General features: G+C 40.7%; 1 protein-coding gene across 1 annotated transcript; it reads right to left on the bottom strand.

The window, feature by feature from the left end:
- Positions 1-925: 925 nt before the first annotated feature.
- Positions 926-15,377, bottom strand: LOC128742550 (protein takeout-like). The gene is made up of 5 exons (XM_053838951.1): positions 14,863-15,377; positions 14,681-14,773; positions 2,847-2,997; positions 2,632-2,765; positions 926-1,293 (listed from the first exon to the last, which is right to left on the bottom strand). Exons 1-5 carry the CDS (start codon positions 14,963-14,965, stop codon positions 974-976), a joined length of 801 nt encoding a protein of 266 aa, XP_053694926.1. The 5' UTR covers positions 14,966-15,377; the 3' UTR covers positions 926-973.
- Between the last annotated feature and the right edge of the window lie 390 nt (positions 15,378-15,767).

Below are 15,767 nucleotides of genomic sequence, written 5' to 3'. Positions count from 1 at the left end.
GTTATACAGTATAGAGAATCGATTACCGTCAAGAAAATGATTGAAATTCTGTGCAGTAATTCTTTCATTTCTTTATAAGCTGAACACAGTTTTGAAAGCTTTAAAAATCTTCAAACTAGGTTGCCTTTTTTGACTTTATTAAATGTTTTTATAAACAGTATTGGTAGTAATTAGCTAATAATATCCGAATGTAGAGTGCAGTCCCAAATAAGGACACAAAAATAGGACGAAACGACTTAAAAAGTACTGTTTTAGAACAGAATACTTTAGCGTGCGGATTATTTAAATAATCCTATTAAAAACTGATTAGCTCAATACAACACAATAGCACGCTATTAAAAGATGTAAATTTTGTGAATTAACTAATGACAGTTCGGCAGAATAGCAGACCATCATGTCACGCCGCGGACGGAATCGCCTCCAACCGGATCATCGACATCGACGGATGGTTGGATGATGATACGACAAACACTGTTGTAGTCTCTTTCGTACAATTTCTCATGCCCTGCCAGGAGCCAATGCGGACCGATTGGTATAGCCAGCCAGCCAGTCAGTCAGTCCATCAGAGTCAGGCCACTCAGCTCAACAGAAACGAGGGGCGAAAAAAGCGCGCGCGATTAGCGCGATTTTTTCAGCCAGGCCTGAGACTGAGACCGCGCGCACTCTGAACGTCGCGTCGTCCCGTCCGGTCCGGACTTGTTCCGTTCGACGCGGCACGGCACGGGCAGTGTAAAAACCTGTAAAAAGGTAGAAGAGCGCAACGGCCATGAAAATGGCCTCCACAGAGTTCTTCGCTGAGCGCAAAAGTGAAATCGAAATCATCTGAAACGAACAGGGCGCCAGGTTGGTGTGGAGGCAGCGCTTTGCGCTGCTGCTGCAACCAGCCAGTTTGCTGTTCAAATGAATTCCACACGGTGATGGTGGTATAGGATGATGAGGTTTATTTACAGAAAAAACAAGTTAAATAAATTCTTTATTGACCGCTACGCGGTAGGTCTGCAACGAAATACTCCGCCGGGAGCTGGTGGAAGATGCTCTGCATGATGGCCAGTAGGATGTCCTCGATGGTTTTGGCGATGATCGGCTTCAGAGCTTCCGAGACGGGTCGCCAGTTGTCGTTCAGATACTGATTGGTGCTGTCCTCCAGGACCTTCACTCCCTCGAACAGGTTGCCCATGTGCAGCTTCAGCCCGGAGATGGTGTAATCCACCTTGCTGCCGGTTACGTTGTAGAAAACATGGTTATCCCGCTCGTACAGCGAGGTGGTCGTCTTCATTATGATGTCCATTTCATCTAAAAAAAAATTTGTGCAAATTTTAATTAATTTTTCGCCAGAAAAAAAAACACCAAAACTAGTTCTGGACTCTGAGTAGCTTGACGACATTCATCAAGGCGAGCGGTTCAACAATCGGCCGGCAAATATTCACGATTTCATGAATGAAAACATTCAGCGCCGCAGATTTGGAGTAAACCATTAAGTCATTCCTGAAGCAGCAAAATAATCATTCATGGCCAACTAGGAATCATTTGTGAACACGCGCCGGTGTTTCACGAGCGTACACCCGTCGTCGTCGTCGTAGCAGTCGTCGTCGGTCGCACGCCCCCTGCTGACGATGGAAATGAACCGAACAGGGCATTCGGTGCTGTGCTGTGGTGCGAAGCACCATGGTTGCTGCGAAGCACCATGGTTGCTGCGGTTCGATTCGTTACCGGCCGGCAAGCATGAGCTCCTGGTAGCGTCACTTTACGAATGTATAAAATCAACTGTTGGGGGCTGTTCAGTCAGTCGCTTGCCGCCGCACACAAAGTGGCGATTTGGCGTTTGTGAACAAACGCCCAACGAGCGCTCCCCTTCGTCGTTGATTCACGATGGGACGAATGACGGAAAGTGTTTGGCCCTAAAAATTCACGATGAAATGTAATCGGAGATTCATGAAATCCAATCAATCATTGGTTTTGATTCTTTTTGATTTAACCAAATAAAGTGAGGGAATTTTTGAACAAAATTAAAATGTTTTACTCTTAGATCTTTTGACGAATTGAACCGATTATTTAAATGTTTGGTGGGTTTCCGTCACTGCCACTGTGAACGGCGTGGAATAAACGCAAAGTGCCACAGCACGGAAACCCCTGAAGTTAGGCAAAACGGCAAGCCCTACAAATGCCGGTCGCTTTTTGCTGCTACCGCACAACGAGCTGTCGATTGGCCGTGGCGTATACGAACCGAACTACCGGAAAAAAGTCGGACTTGCCGCCTGTTAGACCGGCCTGCAGCCAGAAACCGTTCATCGCACAACAAAACTGCTTCTTTTGACAAGACGCAGGCCAAGAAAAATGCAAAACGAGCGCAAAACAAACCGCACAGCCTGCTGTGCGGGCTGCGCTCCTGGTGCGCAAACGTACTCGGCGCAATCTATTGAACTTTTTGTTTCGCTTCCGTAGTACCGCCGCATCGCAACGGCCGAAGTCCCAACGACCGAAACAAACGCAGCGCCTGCTCCGATCGATGTTTTGACGCTTTCGCTTCGAGGCGAACGGCGAACGTCGTCGTCGCAAACTCAGACGCAGCAATTTGCGTTATTCGAAAGAAGCCATGGTAACGGAATGACGGTACCACGCTACTATACTCACTCGGTTCGAACCAGCACTTGCCGTGGCCGTTCAGCGGGATAACCAGAATCCGTCCCTGCATGTGGTAGTTTCCCTCGAGGCGCATCGTCGGCAGCCGGATGTGCGTCTCCCAGCTGAAGTCCTTGCTGCTGACACTATGGGTGGAAATCTGAAGATATAGAAAGCATCTCGGAACATGAAAAGCAAATCACTGTTCGAGCACTAAGAGAACATACACGTTGCGAACTACTTTCGTATTGGCGAAGCCCGTCACGACGACCTTGGACAGCGACGCGTTCACACTGACCGGACCGTCCCCCTGCAGGATGCGGATCTTGTTGATCTTCATCGGGTCGATCGTTCCCACGTGCTCCAGTCCTTCGATTCCTTTTGAAAGTAAACAATTAAAATAGTAAAAAAACATTTAACAGTCTGAAAATTTATGTCACATTCTTCTGCTAGATCAGAAGACCAAAACGAACCGGCACCAAACTAACAACTTATAAGGTTAAGTATGTCACCAAACTCTGCCGTTAAAGGGTAGTTTTATGGTCACGAGAACTTCGAGAAGTGTCATTGTCACCGTCCAACGACCAAGCAACCAACAACAGTGCAGTGCAGTGCAGTGGCTTGTTTATCGGTTGCTGGGAAACTGGTTGTCTACCATGCCGTGCCATGTTGATACATACTTATCTCCAATTACAGAGAACGGCCAACGCGCGGCGTGATCCGTCAACGGATTGAGGTTATGTGAGCCGCTGCACTGCACTTTTGTGTGCGCTGCACATGTAAAACGAAATAAACCGTTCTCTCCTAAGAACGCGCTGCTTACGTTAAGTCATACCAGCAGAGTGCAGTGGCAGAGATTTTGCGGAAATCCGACTCTTTTCTGTGTCTGTGGAACCTAGCGAGCCGCAGCGCCGGCTAGGGGCATGGGAGAGGTGAAAAATTATGCAAAAATTTACCTTGATGGAGATGCAACACTGGCCAATTTATGGTACAAGTTTCGTGTTACTACTATTGGATTGGATAGGCGATTTATGCAATACGTACTAGAAGTTCACCGTTCCAATCCAAGCAAATATAAATTACATCGCATTTTGAGAGGCAGATTGAGGCCACCGGTAGAAGATTCTTCCGATGCTATGCTGTTCGGTGCTGCGCACCACCGCAACGATCGCAGTAGGCCATCAGTTAGTCAGAATTTTATGATTTTCACGTTCAACGTTCAATGTTAGTGGCACGGTAGCGTGCCAACAACCAACCAACCACCACCCGGTTCCGGAGGGTTTTCCGCAATTTCCGCAGTTACTAACTTACTTACAGTTACAGTTCAGTTTCGATTTTGTGCAAGTCGCGGTGATAAATGACGGGTTATTAATTTGCTTCGCCAGCAACAATAGACACCCTCTCCCTGGGGGGCGGCGGCCAGTGACACTGCATCAAGTACCTACAGGAAAATGAAAGTCATCTTCGCGTCGAACCCCAGGGGGGGAAGACACTCGTGGAATTACCCCATTTTTACCCGTGAAATTACAGTGGAAGTGGAACCAATTTCGTGGAACTCAATGAATTTAATTATTTAATTTGCTACTTTTAAGAGGATATCGTTGTTTCGCTGCCTGCTTATTTTCCTAGCAAGAACAAAAACGATCAATCAGAGGACTATGAAGGCGTAGCAAGCTTTGACAATCGATATACATACACACGCAGAGTGCTGTCGTAATCAAAGTAGGTCCATTTCAATATGGATTTAAATTGCATGCTTTGCTCAGTTGTCAAGCACTTGAAGGTTTCGCTTGGGATTTACGTGACTTTGTTGAAACAAGTTGACATTGTACAGTCGTTCTAGTTAGAGAAATTGATCACCAGAGAATGAACCTATAATAATTATCGTGGAGCCGAAGGATCACATGTCCGATATATCTTAAGTTCCTCCTCAATAATGAATGCAATTACTATTCAATAGACCACTTATTTGAAATGTACCATGACATTGATACGTAATAGCTCATACAACATACCCAAGGCCAATAAAAAACTAAAACTGCAATTACCCATAGAGATAGACAAGTAATATCGTTAAAATTTTAACATCACAATATAAAGTTAATTACGTCGAGGAATGAGAGCACTGCCTCGAAGCTGTGTGCTTCTTAGAGGGACAGTAAGGTGGTCAACTCTTCCTATGGTTAACATTGGCCTGGTTAAGAACACACATGGTGAATAATGAGCAGACCACCATTCTCCATTCAACTATTGGGGTCATGGGGCTTACTTAATGATTGATTCATTCATCCATGATCTAGTTCTTGGAAGGAAATTCTTAAACAACTAACCCTGGTACGTGTAACACGTGGTAATTGGACTCTGATTGGTTTGACGGCGAGCAAAAAACAGTGCTTGAAAACCCTTTCCAAGCACTGTCACGAGGGAGAATTTAACCAAATATTGGGAGAGGGCGGAATGAGTTGACCACGATCTTGAGGAGGAAAACGTCCCATAAGAAGGACACAAATCGTGAAGAGCTAAAACAACTATTCCGGGTTAATGGGACGCGTAAGTTCTATGAGAAGGTGAAACCATCTCGTAAAGCATACACATCGAGGCGTTCAGAAACGAACATATTTTCGTGGATTTCGAGGCAGCATACGATACAGTCGAGCACGAACAGCTATGACAGAAAAAACAGCTATGGCAGCGTGTTTCGGGGGTACTTTCGACCCCTTCCGAATAGCGCAGAGAGCTGTTGAAGCAAGAATTAGGTTTGGGGGTGCCAAAAGCGTTAAAATTCCTTACACTCGGTTTTCGAGTTCTTTAGGACACAGACAATTAGCTTTATAAAAAAATTTTAGACTGACGTCCAAATAATTTTTTTTTGCCACCCGATTATTGAAGCCAATTTTAAATTTTTAGCAATTTTCCAGCCACTTTCTTACCATTATCTAATCACTCTCCAGTCAGTTTCTAGGTATTTTCGAGCTATTTTCTAGCCAGTTGTAAGCAGTATCTAGACTCCCTTTGTCTGTTTCCAATTTATTTTCCGGCTACTTTCTAGCGATTTTTTGCCATTTTCTAGTCGTTCTCTGTTAAATTTCAAACAATTTTTGTAATATTTTCTAGCCATCTTCTAACAAGTTCATAAACTAGTAAGTAAGCAAGTAAGAGTCCAGGAGATCCAAAAAAAATAGAACGTGTACCTTTTGGTGAATAGAGTTTTAAGAGAGCGCAAAAAGAATATAAAGTGGGTCCAAAAATAAGCCAAAAATAAGCTCAAAAAGTATCCAAGGGTCTAAAAAAGTCCCAAAAGAGTTAAAAAGAGTCTAAAAGGAATGCAAAAAATCACAGATTCCAACCAAGTAGGGTTCAGAATAGTTTAAATCTGGAGGATCCGGAGAGTACGAATAGAATACAACAAAGTCCAAAAAACAATCCAGCGTAAAACAATCAATCAAACAATCCAAATCAAGTCCAAAAGAAATCCAAAAAGAATCAAAAAACATTCCAAAACTGTCAAGTGGAATCCAGAAAGGGTCCAACGAAATTCATGAGCCCGAGAATTGAACTCTTAAAAGAGTAAAAGAAGTCCAAAATAAATCCAAAGAAAGTCTTAAAAGGTTCAAAGAAAACACAAAATGTACCCAAAAGACTCCAAGGCCGAAAAAAGCCGAAACCAAATCCGAAAGAGTCTAAAAAATCTCGTAAAACTCTATAAAGTGTCCAAAAGAAGTCCATAAACAATTTACAAGTCCATAAAAAGTTTACAAAATTCTAAAAAAAAGTCTATAAAGAGTTTAAAGGGAGTCTAAAACAAATTCAAAAATAGTTCAAAAAGTGTTCAAAAGAAGTCCAAAAATAGTCCAAAAAGGCGTTAAAAGTATTCAAAAAAAAGTTCTAATAGAGTTTAAAAAGAATCCAAATAAAGTCCAAAAGAAATCTAAAAAGAAGCGGAAACATTCCAAAAGTATCAAATAGGATCCAAAAAGAGTTCAAGAAAAGCCCTCAATGAAAAAAAAAAGTCGAAAAGGAGTCCAATAGGAGTACAGAAAAGCTCAAAAAAAGTACAAAAAGTGCTCCAGAAGACTTCTCGTCCAAAAAGAATCTAAAAATATTGTAAAAACATTTCGAAAGAAGTCCAAAATTCAAAAAGATTCTAAAACAAGTACAAAAATCAAAAAGCAGCCAAGTAGAGTAAAAAAATCGGAAACATTTCAAAAGAATACCGAAAGAGTCCAGAAAGTGTTCAACATAATCCAAGTGCTGAAAAATAGTTCAAAAAGAATAATAGCAGTTCAAAAGGAGACCATAGAAAGGCCAAAAAGGTTTACAGAAAATACAAAATGTGCCCAAAAGACTCCAAGTCCAAAAAAGATACAAAAAAAAAAAATAATGTTCCATAAACATTTCAAACAAAATCCGAAGCGTTCAAAAATCCCAAAAAAAGTTAAATAAACAGTCCAAAAGGAGTCCAAAAAGGGTTTAAAAAGTATCCAAAAGGAGTTCAAAGCAGATTCAAAACAAGCTCAAAGAGATAGGCCCAAAAAATAGTAAAAAAAGTGTCCAAAAGGTATCCAAAAACAGTCCAAAAAAATTCAGTTTTCAAAAAGAATCCACAGAGTCCAAAAAAGTTAAAAAAAATCACTCCTTAATTTTCTAGTCATTTTTTAGATACTTCTAGCTATTTTCCCAGCCACTTTCTAACCATTTTCTAGTCATTCTTCAGTCAGTTTCTATATATTTTCGAGTTATTTTCTAACCAGTTTTTAGCTTTATCTAGACTCCTTTTTGCGATAGTTTCTAGCGATTTGTTAGCCATTTTCAAGTCATTCTGCGCAATTTCTAACTATTTTCGTGTTATTTTCTTGCCATCTTCTTCTAGGTAAGTAAGTGAGCAAGTAAGAGTATACAAGGTCCAAAAATGTGTCTAAAAGATGTCCACAAAAAATTCAGTAAAAGTCAGTAAAAGAGCCCAAAAAAGTTTAAAGCTAATCATGGGCTAAAGGTCAAAAAGCGGGTACTCTGGACGGATTCTCGAAATGTCCTGCCTTGGATTCGTTCCGAGCAACGGCGATACAAACCCTTTGTTGCATTCCGAATCGGCGAAATTCTGCCAGAAACAAAAATCAACGAATGGCGGTGGGTGCCAACAAAAGCAAACATAGCGGATATTCTCACTAAATGGGACAAGGATTCGTTTGATTTGGCTGGACCATGGCATGGCTCAATGGACCTCTCAATTTCTTCAACTTCCTGAGGAGCTCTGGCCGAAGCAAACCTTGCCACCGCCGAATACGAATGAAGAGGTGCGAGGATGTTACATGTTTCACACGGCGATGGTTCCACTTAAACAGGAGGAATACGAGCTCGCTGAGACCATTCTATGGAAAATGGCGCAACGTGAACACTTTGCTTGTGAGCTGGCGATACTAACGAAAAACCTTAATTTCCCTATGGAAATGCGAAAACCGATCGAGAAGAACAGTGTCATTTACCGAGCTTGTCCATTTCTAGATGAACAATTTATTCTACGGATGGATGGAAGGATGAAAATGACTGAGTTTATTCCCAGGAAACCAGATTTCCCATCATACTCCCGAGGAACTGTGAAATCACAAGACAGCTGTTGTTTCACTATCATTGCAAATACGGTCACGCAAATAGATAAACCGTTTTTAACGAAATCCGACGTCGATTCTACATTCCCAAACTACGAGCCTATTTAGCGTCGACAGTGAAGGATTGCCAATGGTGTAAAATACGCGATTGCAGACCGCAGATTCCAGAAATGGCTCCGCTTCCCGTGGAGCGCTTGACACCGTTTTTGAAACCATTCAGCCTCGTTGGCGTTGATTATTTTGGACCGGTGGAGGTATCGGTTAACCGTCGTATCGAGAAAAGGTGGATCGTTTTATTTACGTGTCTGTCTGTTCGGGCTATACACTTGGAGGTAGCGCACAGACTAGACACCGACTCCTGTATCATGGCGATACGCAGATTTGTTTACGAAGAGAAGCTCCGATTACCAGATTTTCGGATAACTCCAGAAACAAATTCGGCAAATCGAAATCGGCGCAAACGTATTTACAAATGCTCGAACCCGTTGGTCGTTTAATCCTCCTTCTGCCCCTCACATGGGGGGCATTTGGGAGCGCATGGTACGAGCGGTCAAGGTGACAATGGCAACGCTGAAGCTGAGGAAATCGTTAATCGCAGACCTTTGGTTTATGTACCACAAGAATCGTCTAACGGAGAGGCCTTGACGCCGAGTCACTTCCTGCAGGTTGGAGCAGCCGACGATACAGTTGTCAGTAGTGCTGCCGAAGCGCTCAGGCATACCTACAAACGGTCGCAGTACATAGCAGATGAGCTTTGGTAGCGCTGGCTCAGCGAATATTTACCTTCGATAAACATGAAAACCAAGTGGTTGGAGGATAGTAAGCCGCTTCAACAGGGCGATTTGGTATTCATTGCTGACGACCAGAACCGGAATGGCTGGGTGCGCGGCAGAATCCAGCAGGTAATCACAGGCAAAGACGGGAGAATCCGACAGGCCATAGTCGAAACCGCAAGTGGACTCTATAAACGCCCAGCGGCAAAGTTGGCTGTAATCGAAATCGCATCATCTGCTAAATCTGTCCCAAACGTAGTTCCTGGACAAGGTTTACGGGCCGGGGAGTGTTGAAAACACTGCTCGTCAAACCAATTTGCCTCACCTATGGTAGTGATCGTCTTGACATTTGTTCGATTAGACTGTGGATAAAAGCTATCTTTTGTTACAAAGAGCAGATTGAACAAAGTGGTCGCCATAGAGAATAAATAGTGTCTGTTCTTTCTAAGTTTATAATTGCAATTAAATCAGTAATTAAAATTGTACTAAATCATCAGTAAGCTTTCTCGAAAGGGTAGTGTAAGTACCGATTCTCAGTATCAATTAAATTTATTATCATATCATTCAATATGCTATGGTGTTGAGGAAACCAAAAGCGAGCACGTTTCCAAACGTGAAATAGGTGGAGGAAATAGTAGGAAACTATTTTTTGGATATAAAGAGTAGTTAGAGGCCGTGCTGTTTATTGTGTGTATAAAGGATATATTATTGTTGGGTATGACTGAAAATTCCGCCTATTTTCACATCTACATATTATTCTATTTATATAAGAGGCTTATGTCTGTATCGAAAACCAGGTCTCTGAGAGGACGTCTGCTTTCGTAGCAATGGGTTGTATTCTCAGTGAGATGACTGAGTCGACTGCTGGAGTGCTCGCTTGTTTAACTGGTTGACAAGACTGCTCGGCTGAACTGTTCGATTCGACTGCTCGATTGGACTGCTTGACTGGACAGCATAATTTATCTGCTCGACTCAACTGTTCGATTCGACGCTCGACTCAACTGCTCGAATGAACTGCTTGACTCAACTACTCGATTGGACTATTCGAATCGGCTGCTCGACTCAACTGCTCAACCCGATTGCTCGACTCCACTAGTCGACTAGACTACTCGATTTGATTGCTCGACTCAACTGACAGTTTGATTCAACAGCTCGACTAAATTGCTCGACTTAGCCACTCAACCCGACTGCTCGATTCAACTGCTTCACTTAACCGTTTGATTCAACTGCTCGACTTAACTGCTCGACTTAACTGCTCCACTTGACTGCTCGACCGGACTGCTTGACTGAACAGCTTGATTTAACTGCTCGACTAGACTGCTCGATTTGACTGCTCGATTTTGACTGTTCGACTCGACTGCTCGACCCAACTGCTAGACTCGATTGCTTGGATCAAGTCGCAAAATTTCAAAAAAAGAATTAATGATAGCAAACGATCAAGAATTTTCTAAGCAACATTTTTCTCTAATCAGACTACACAAATGTTGCAAACAGCCAGAAGTTAAATATAATTCAATACGACCATAAAAACTATTTGTTTCAGTTTCCGGCTATGACTCGTTTATGTACAACATCTTAGAGCTATATTATGCAATATAAGAACTCAAAGAACTAATACAAAGATTAAACATCTTCGCAAAGATTGGTCAATGGAATGTATCCGCAGTTTTCGGAATTCTGAACAGACATTTATATTTTCCGGATCGTAAGATTCGGGCTCAACTAGTACTATAATTTTAAGAATAATAAAAATCTGCAATAAAGTTCGTCAACGAGTTTCAATACTTGTAACATAAACAATATAAATCCAAGATTCCAAGGGTGGTTGCCCGAGAGTCCAAGAGTTCAAGAGTACAAGATGCTAAGGGTACAACAGTCCAGGAGTCCAAGTGTCCAAGAGACCAATAAATTAAGACCTCATAAGCTAAGAGTCCTAGAGTACAAGACTACAGCAGCTCAAGAGTTCAAAAGTCTAAGGTTCCAAAAGTGCCAGAATCCAGGAGTCCTTCAGTCAAAGTAACACAAATCCAAAATTTCAAAAGCCAAGAGTTTAAGAGTCCAAAAGTTCAAGAAAATAAAAGTTCAAGAGTAGAAAATTCCAAGGATACAAGAGCGCAGGAGTCAAAATGTCCAAGAGACCAATAATTCAAGAATCCACCTCAAAATCTCAAATCCCAAGAGTCCAAGTAATCAAGAGTTTGAGTTCTAAAGTTCAAAAGTCCAAGAGTTCAAGACCCCAGAAGCCAACAGTACAAGCATCCAAGAGTAAAAAGGCCAACAGTCCAAGAGTTCAAAAGTCTAGGAGTTCAAAAGTTCAAGAGTTCAAGATTTCAAGACACCAAGACTCCTAAAGGCACAAAAGCATTTGGTACGGGAGGTTCAAACTTTCTTCCTTCCACTTGATTGCATTCCATGGAATGTTATCTGCTGTACAGACCACGCCTTTGGCCTGGTGATTGACATGAAAAATAGAAGATTAACGTATGTAACCGTCATTTTCCGAGAGTTCAGGTTACTAAAACGATGGTACTCTTGAATCACTGATTCCCTCGCAGACCAGATTCTTAAGAGCAAGCCAATTTCTTGCCTGATTGCTTTTAGCGCTACCTTGAATGTTATTTTTACCCTCTTTCTAATTTTTAACTATTTTCAAGCTATTTTTGGCTGTTTTTACCTATTTTCCAGGCATTTTTCAGCCAGTTTCTAGTAATTTTTACCCCTGTTCTAGCCCAGAGTAGAGTCGAGAATGGCAAAAAATGCTAAATGTGTCCACAAATGTGAACCCAAAGAATCCAAAATAGGTCAAAGATTACGAAAAAAACCCGTTAAGAATACAAAAAGATTCCAAAAAAGGATGCAGACTTCAGTAAATGTTCAAAAATATACAAAATGAGTTCAAAAAGAACGTTAAAACATTCAAAAAGACTCCAAAAACATTTTTTAAAAAATCCCAAAAGAACCCAGAAAGTGTGCAACAAAATCCAAGAGTCCAAAATAAGTGAAGCAGTCCAGTCCAGCAGTCCAATGAGAGTCTAAAAAGAATTAAAATATATTCCTTGAAGATTTTGAACAAAATCCAAGAATAGTTTAAATAAAGTTTGAAAAAAAGTGAAATAGAGTCCAAAAGAAGTTAAAAAAAATCAAAAAACAATCTAAAAGTATCAAGTAGAAGCCAAAAAGAGTTCAAGAAAAGTCCAAAAAGAATAAAAGAAGCTCAAAAAGAGTCTGAAAGGACCCCAAAACCAGTTGAAAAATACTATAAAAAGAGTTCAAGAAGACTACCAATGCAAAAATAATATAAAAATATTCCAAACATTTCGGAAAAAAAATCTGAAGAACTCCAAAAGGAATCTAAAAAGTCCAAAAAAGAGTTTAAAACGAGTACAAAAAATCAAAAAGAGCGCTAGTAGAATCCAAAAAAGTGCACAAAGAGGCTGCAAAGAAACCGAAAAGAATACAAAAAAGTCCAAGAAGAGTGGAACAGAACAGGTTTCAGAAGAATACCAAAAGAGTCGAGAAAGTGTTCAACAAAATCCAAGAGCCCAAGAAGACTCCAAAGAGAGTAAAAGCTCCGAAAAGAGTTCAAAGAGAATCCAAAATAGGTCCAAAAAAAAAGATAAAAGAAGTGTTCATAAAAGTCCAAAATCGTTCAGTGTTCAAAAAGAGGCCAACCAGAGTTCATGATAGCACTATGGGCCAGAAATTAAAATTTCGGGACAAAAATATTTGCGGTTAAACGGCATGTCTCAGCTCAGTGTGGTCTTCCGAAACTTTTTGAATAAAAAATTGATGCCTATTTTGAAGGGGTACTCCAATATTTAAGCGTTACCTAAACAACAATTTAAATAATAACTTTTTTGAGTAAACTTTTTTTCACCTTTTTGGTTTCAAAATATTCAAGATAAACCAATTTCAAGTATTTTTTTCTGAAGATATCAAACTTCTACCTTTTACCAATTTTCAGCAATAGACCTTTGTTTATAAACGACCCCTCAAATCACATTTCTTCTTGTGACGTGTTTATTTCAACAGACAGCTCAATGTGATGTTCTAGAAAACATTCTGCACATAAAAGAGGAATATTTTTGCTGAAGACTATTTTGCTCTATATGCATTAATTAATAAGATATAACTGATTTTAGGTTAAAAACCGTCTGATGAAAAATCCGAATATCTTAGCCATCTGCAAGTATCTGCAATTAGTTTGCATACCAATTTGTAGGGAATTGTTAAAGTTAGCTGCCCAAATGTGTATTTCAGAGAATACCTGGGAAAAACGCGGAATTTTTTTTTTTTTCAAACATTATATAACTTAATAAATATGCGTCCTAGCGTCAAACAGTCTTCACAGAAAATATGTATTTTAATATACTGAATAACTTTGTAGAACAGTTAAAAACAATAAAATAATCGTGTGCAAAGTTATTGAGTGTAATTGATTTTTAAGTGCTCTTTTTTAACACATCACGCTAATAGATGAATTTATTTAAGTGCTATATTTTAATATTTCACTTCTCCGAAGACACCACCCTTGAAAAAATACACATTTTTCATCAGACGGGTTTTAACTTAAAATTAGTTATATCGTATGTATTAATTAATGCAGAAAAAGCAAAACAGTCTTCAGCAAAAATATTCCTCTTTTATGTGCAAAATGTTGTCTGAAACATCACATTGAGCTGTCTGTTGAAATAAACACGTTACAAGAAGAAATGTGATTTGAGGGGTCGTTTATAAACAAAGGTCTATTGCTGAAAATAGGTAAAAGGTAGAAGTTTCATATCTTCAGAAAAAATACTTGAAATTGATTTATCTTTAATATTTTGAAACCAAAAAGGTGAAAAAAAGTTTACTCAAAAACTTATTACTTAAAATGTTGTTAAAGTAACAACTAAATATTGGACGACCCCTTCAAAAGATGCATCATTTTGTCATTCAAAAAGAAGTTGCGGAAGACCACGTTGAGCTGAGACATGCCGTTTTACCGCAAATATTTTTGTCCCGGAATTTTAATTTCTGGCCCATAGTGGATAGGCCAAAATGAACCTGAAAAGAGTCGCAAAGTGCAAAGCAGTCCAAAAAGAACCCAAATACATTTTGAAAGAACACCGAACGAGTCCGGAAAGTGGTCAACAAACCCCAGGAGCTCAAGAAGAGTCCAAAGAAAGTCCAACAAAGTTCAAAGAAAATACAAAATGTACCCAAGGGACTCAAAGTCCAAGTGCAAGTCCACGTCCAAAAGGAATCGAAAAATATTTCATAAACTTTTCAAATAAAATTCGGAAAATTGCAAAAAAAAATTGCAAATAGAATATAAAAAAGTGCAGAAAGGTACCCAAACATCTATGAAAAAACTCCAAAAGAGCTCAAAAAAGTGTCAAACAAAACCCAAAAAGCGTTTAAGACGAGCCCAAAAAAAGTAAAAGCAGTCCAAAAGGAGCCTAAGGAGTCCAAAATGAGTCTGGAACAGTTCAAATAGAACTACCAAAAGAGCCCGAAGACCCCGAAATGAGTCCCAAAAAGTACACACGCAGGTCAAAGTGTCCAAAAAGGAGTTCAAAAACAATCTAAAACGAGTGACAGAATTCAACTAAGTTAGAAATTCTCTACCAAGAAGTCAATTAAAAAGGGTTACGAAGTTCTTAGATAACTGAACTAGAAACTAACCTCATTTTTACTTACCAGTAACTAGCTTGTCAAACAGTCCTTGCACGGAGTTCGTCGAACAACCGACAAAGTCCGGATCGGAAAAGCGGCACGTTTTGATGAATTCGGCTACAAAATGAAAACAAACAAACAGAAAAAAATTGCACTCAATCATCAAGTCTGCACTGGAAAGTTCATCCCATAGCATAGCAACCTACGTTTCACATCGAATGACATTGCGCTGCAAGTTTCGAGTACCATCGTGGTCCCCAGTAGTACGGCCACGAGAGCGATCAGCTGGATTTTTGCTGCGGCTGCCATTTTTTTCGCACTTTTACTATAGCACAGATCGGTCGGTCGGTCACTTCACCAATTATTATCCAATATCACACACCTGAACCTGAACCTGAACCACTGCACGTAATTGCTTCACACCAAGATGTCACGTTTGCCAACCAACCTTTTCGCACAAGCTTTTCTCCAGCTATCGACGACGGTGCGCGACGACGGTTTCGAGGAGATCTTTTCAAGCAAGCACAAGCACGTTTCGTCGTTCGAAATGACCCTGATTTTGGTGCCAAACCACCAAACAGACCTTAGAACAGAACCCTTTCGCCTGCAGTTTCTAGACTTTATTTTTTTTTTCTGTTTTGTCGGTCACGACAGCCAACAACTACTGCTGCGCCAACGCGAGTCGTTCGAGAATCAAAAACTTTCTGGCCAGTTCTCCGGCGGTTGCAAGTCATTAAATAAGTACTCGTCGGCCCGGTCACCGGTTGCAGTGCAGTGTGGGCTTCGACGGGCTAGCTAGCTGGCTAGCTAGCTAGCACAGCTGAGCAGCCGTCGAACAAACGGGCTTTACCCGATCTGCTGTGACATCAGAGCATCGGAGAGTTTAGAACTCACTCGAATGTAAGCAACTAGCTCACCGGCGCGCAGCCGGTAAGCACCGGCTATGCAAGCAGCATTAGGCGCACCAACGAACATCCAAGTAAGCTGCGCTTACTTGGGGGTAATTTTGGCAAATGTCAAAGTCAAGTGTTGGTGCTCCTTTCTATTTCTTATTTACATTCCAGACTAATCATTTAATCAAATTAACGGTTGATTCGATTCGCTTTGTTGA

The sequence above is a fragment of the Sabethes cyaneus genome, chromosome 1 (genome assembly GCF_943734655.1).
Source record: "Sabethes cyaneus chromosome 1, idSabCyanKW18_F2, whole genome shotgun sequence".
NCBI classification, from domain to species: domain Eukaryota; kingdom Metazoa; phylum Arthropoda; class Insecta; order Diptera; family Culicidae; genus Sabethes; species Sabethes cyaneus.
The sequence above is the reverse complement of the archived record's forward strand: the minus strand, read 5'-3'. Positions and strand labels throughout refer to the sequence as shown.

Bases quoted from the DNA above. Each gene is read 5' to 3' on its own strand.
- LOC128742550 (XM_053838951.1), bottom strand. From the start codon at position 14,965: ATGGCAGCCGCAGCAAAAATCCAGCTGATCGCTCTCGTGGCCGTACTA. The intron at 2,998-14,680 runs GTAAGTAAAAAT...TACTTTCAAAAG, and splicing joins GTTTGACAAGCTAGTTACTG to GAATCGAAGGACTGGAGCAC. The intron at 2,766-2,846 runs GTATGTTCTCTT...TTCCACCCATAG, and splicing joins ACGAAAGTAGTTCGCAACGT to TGTCAGCAGCAAGGACTTCA.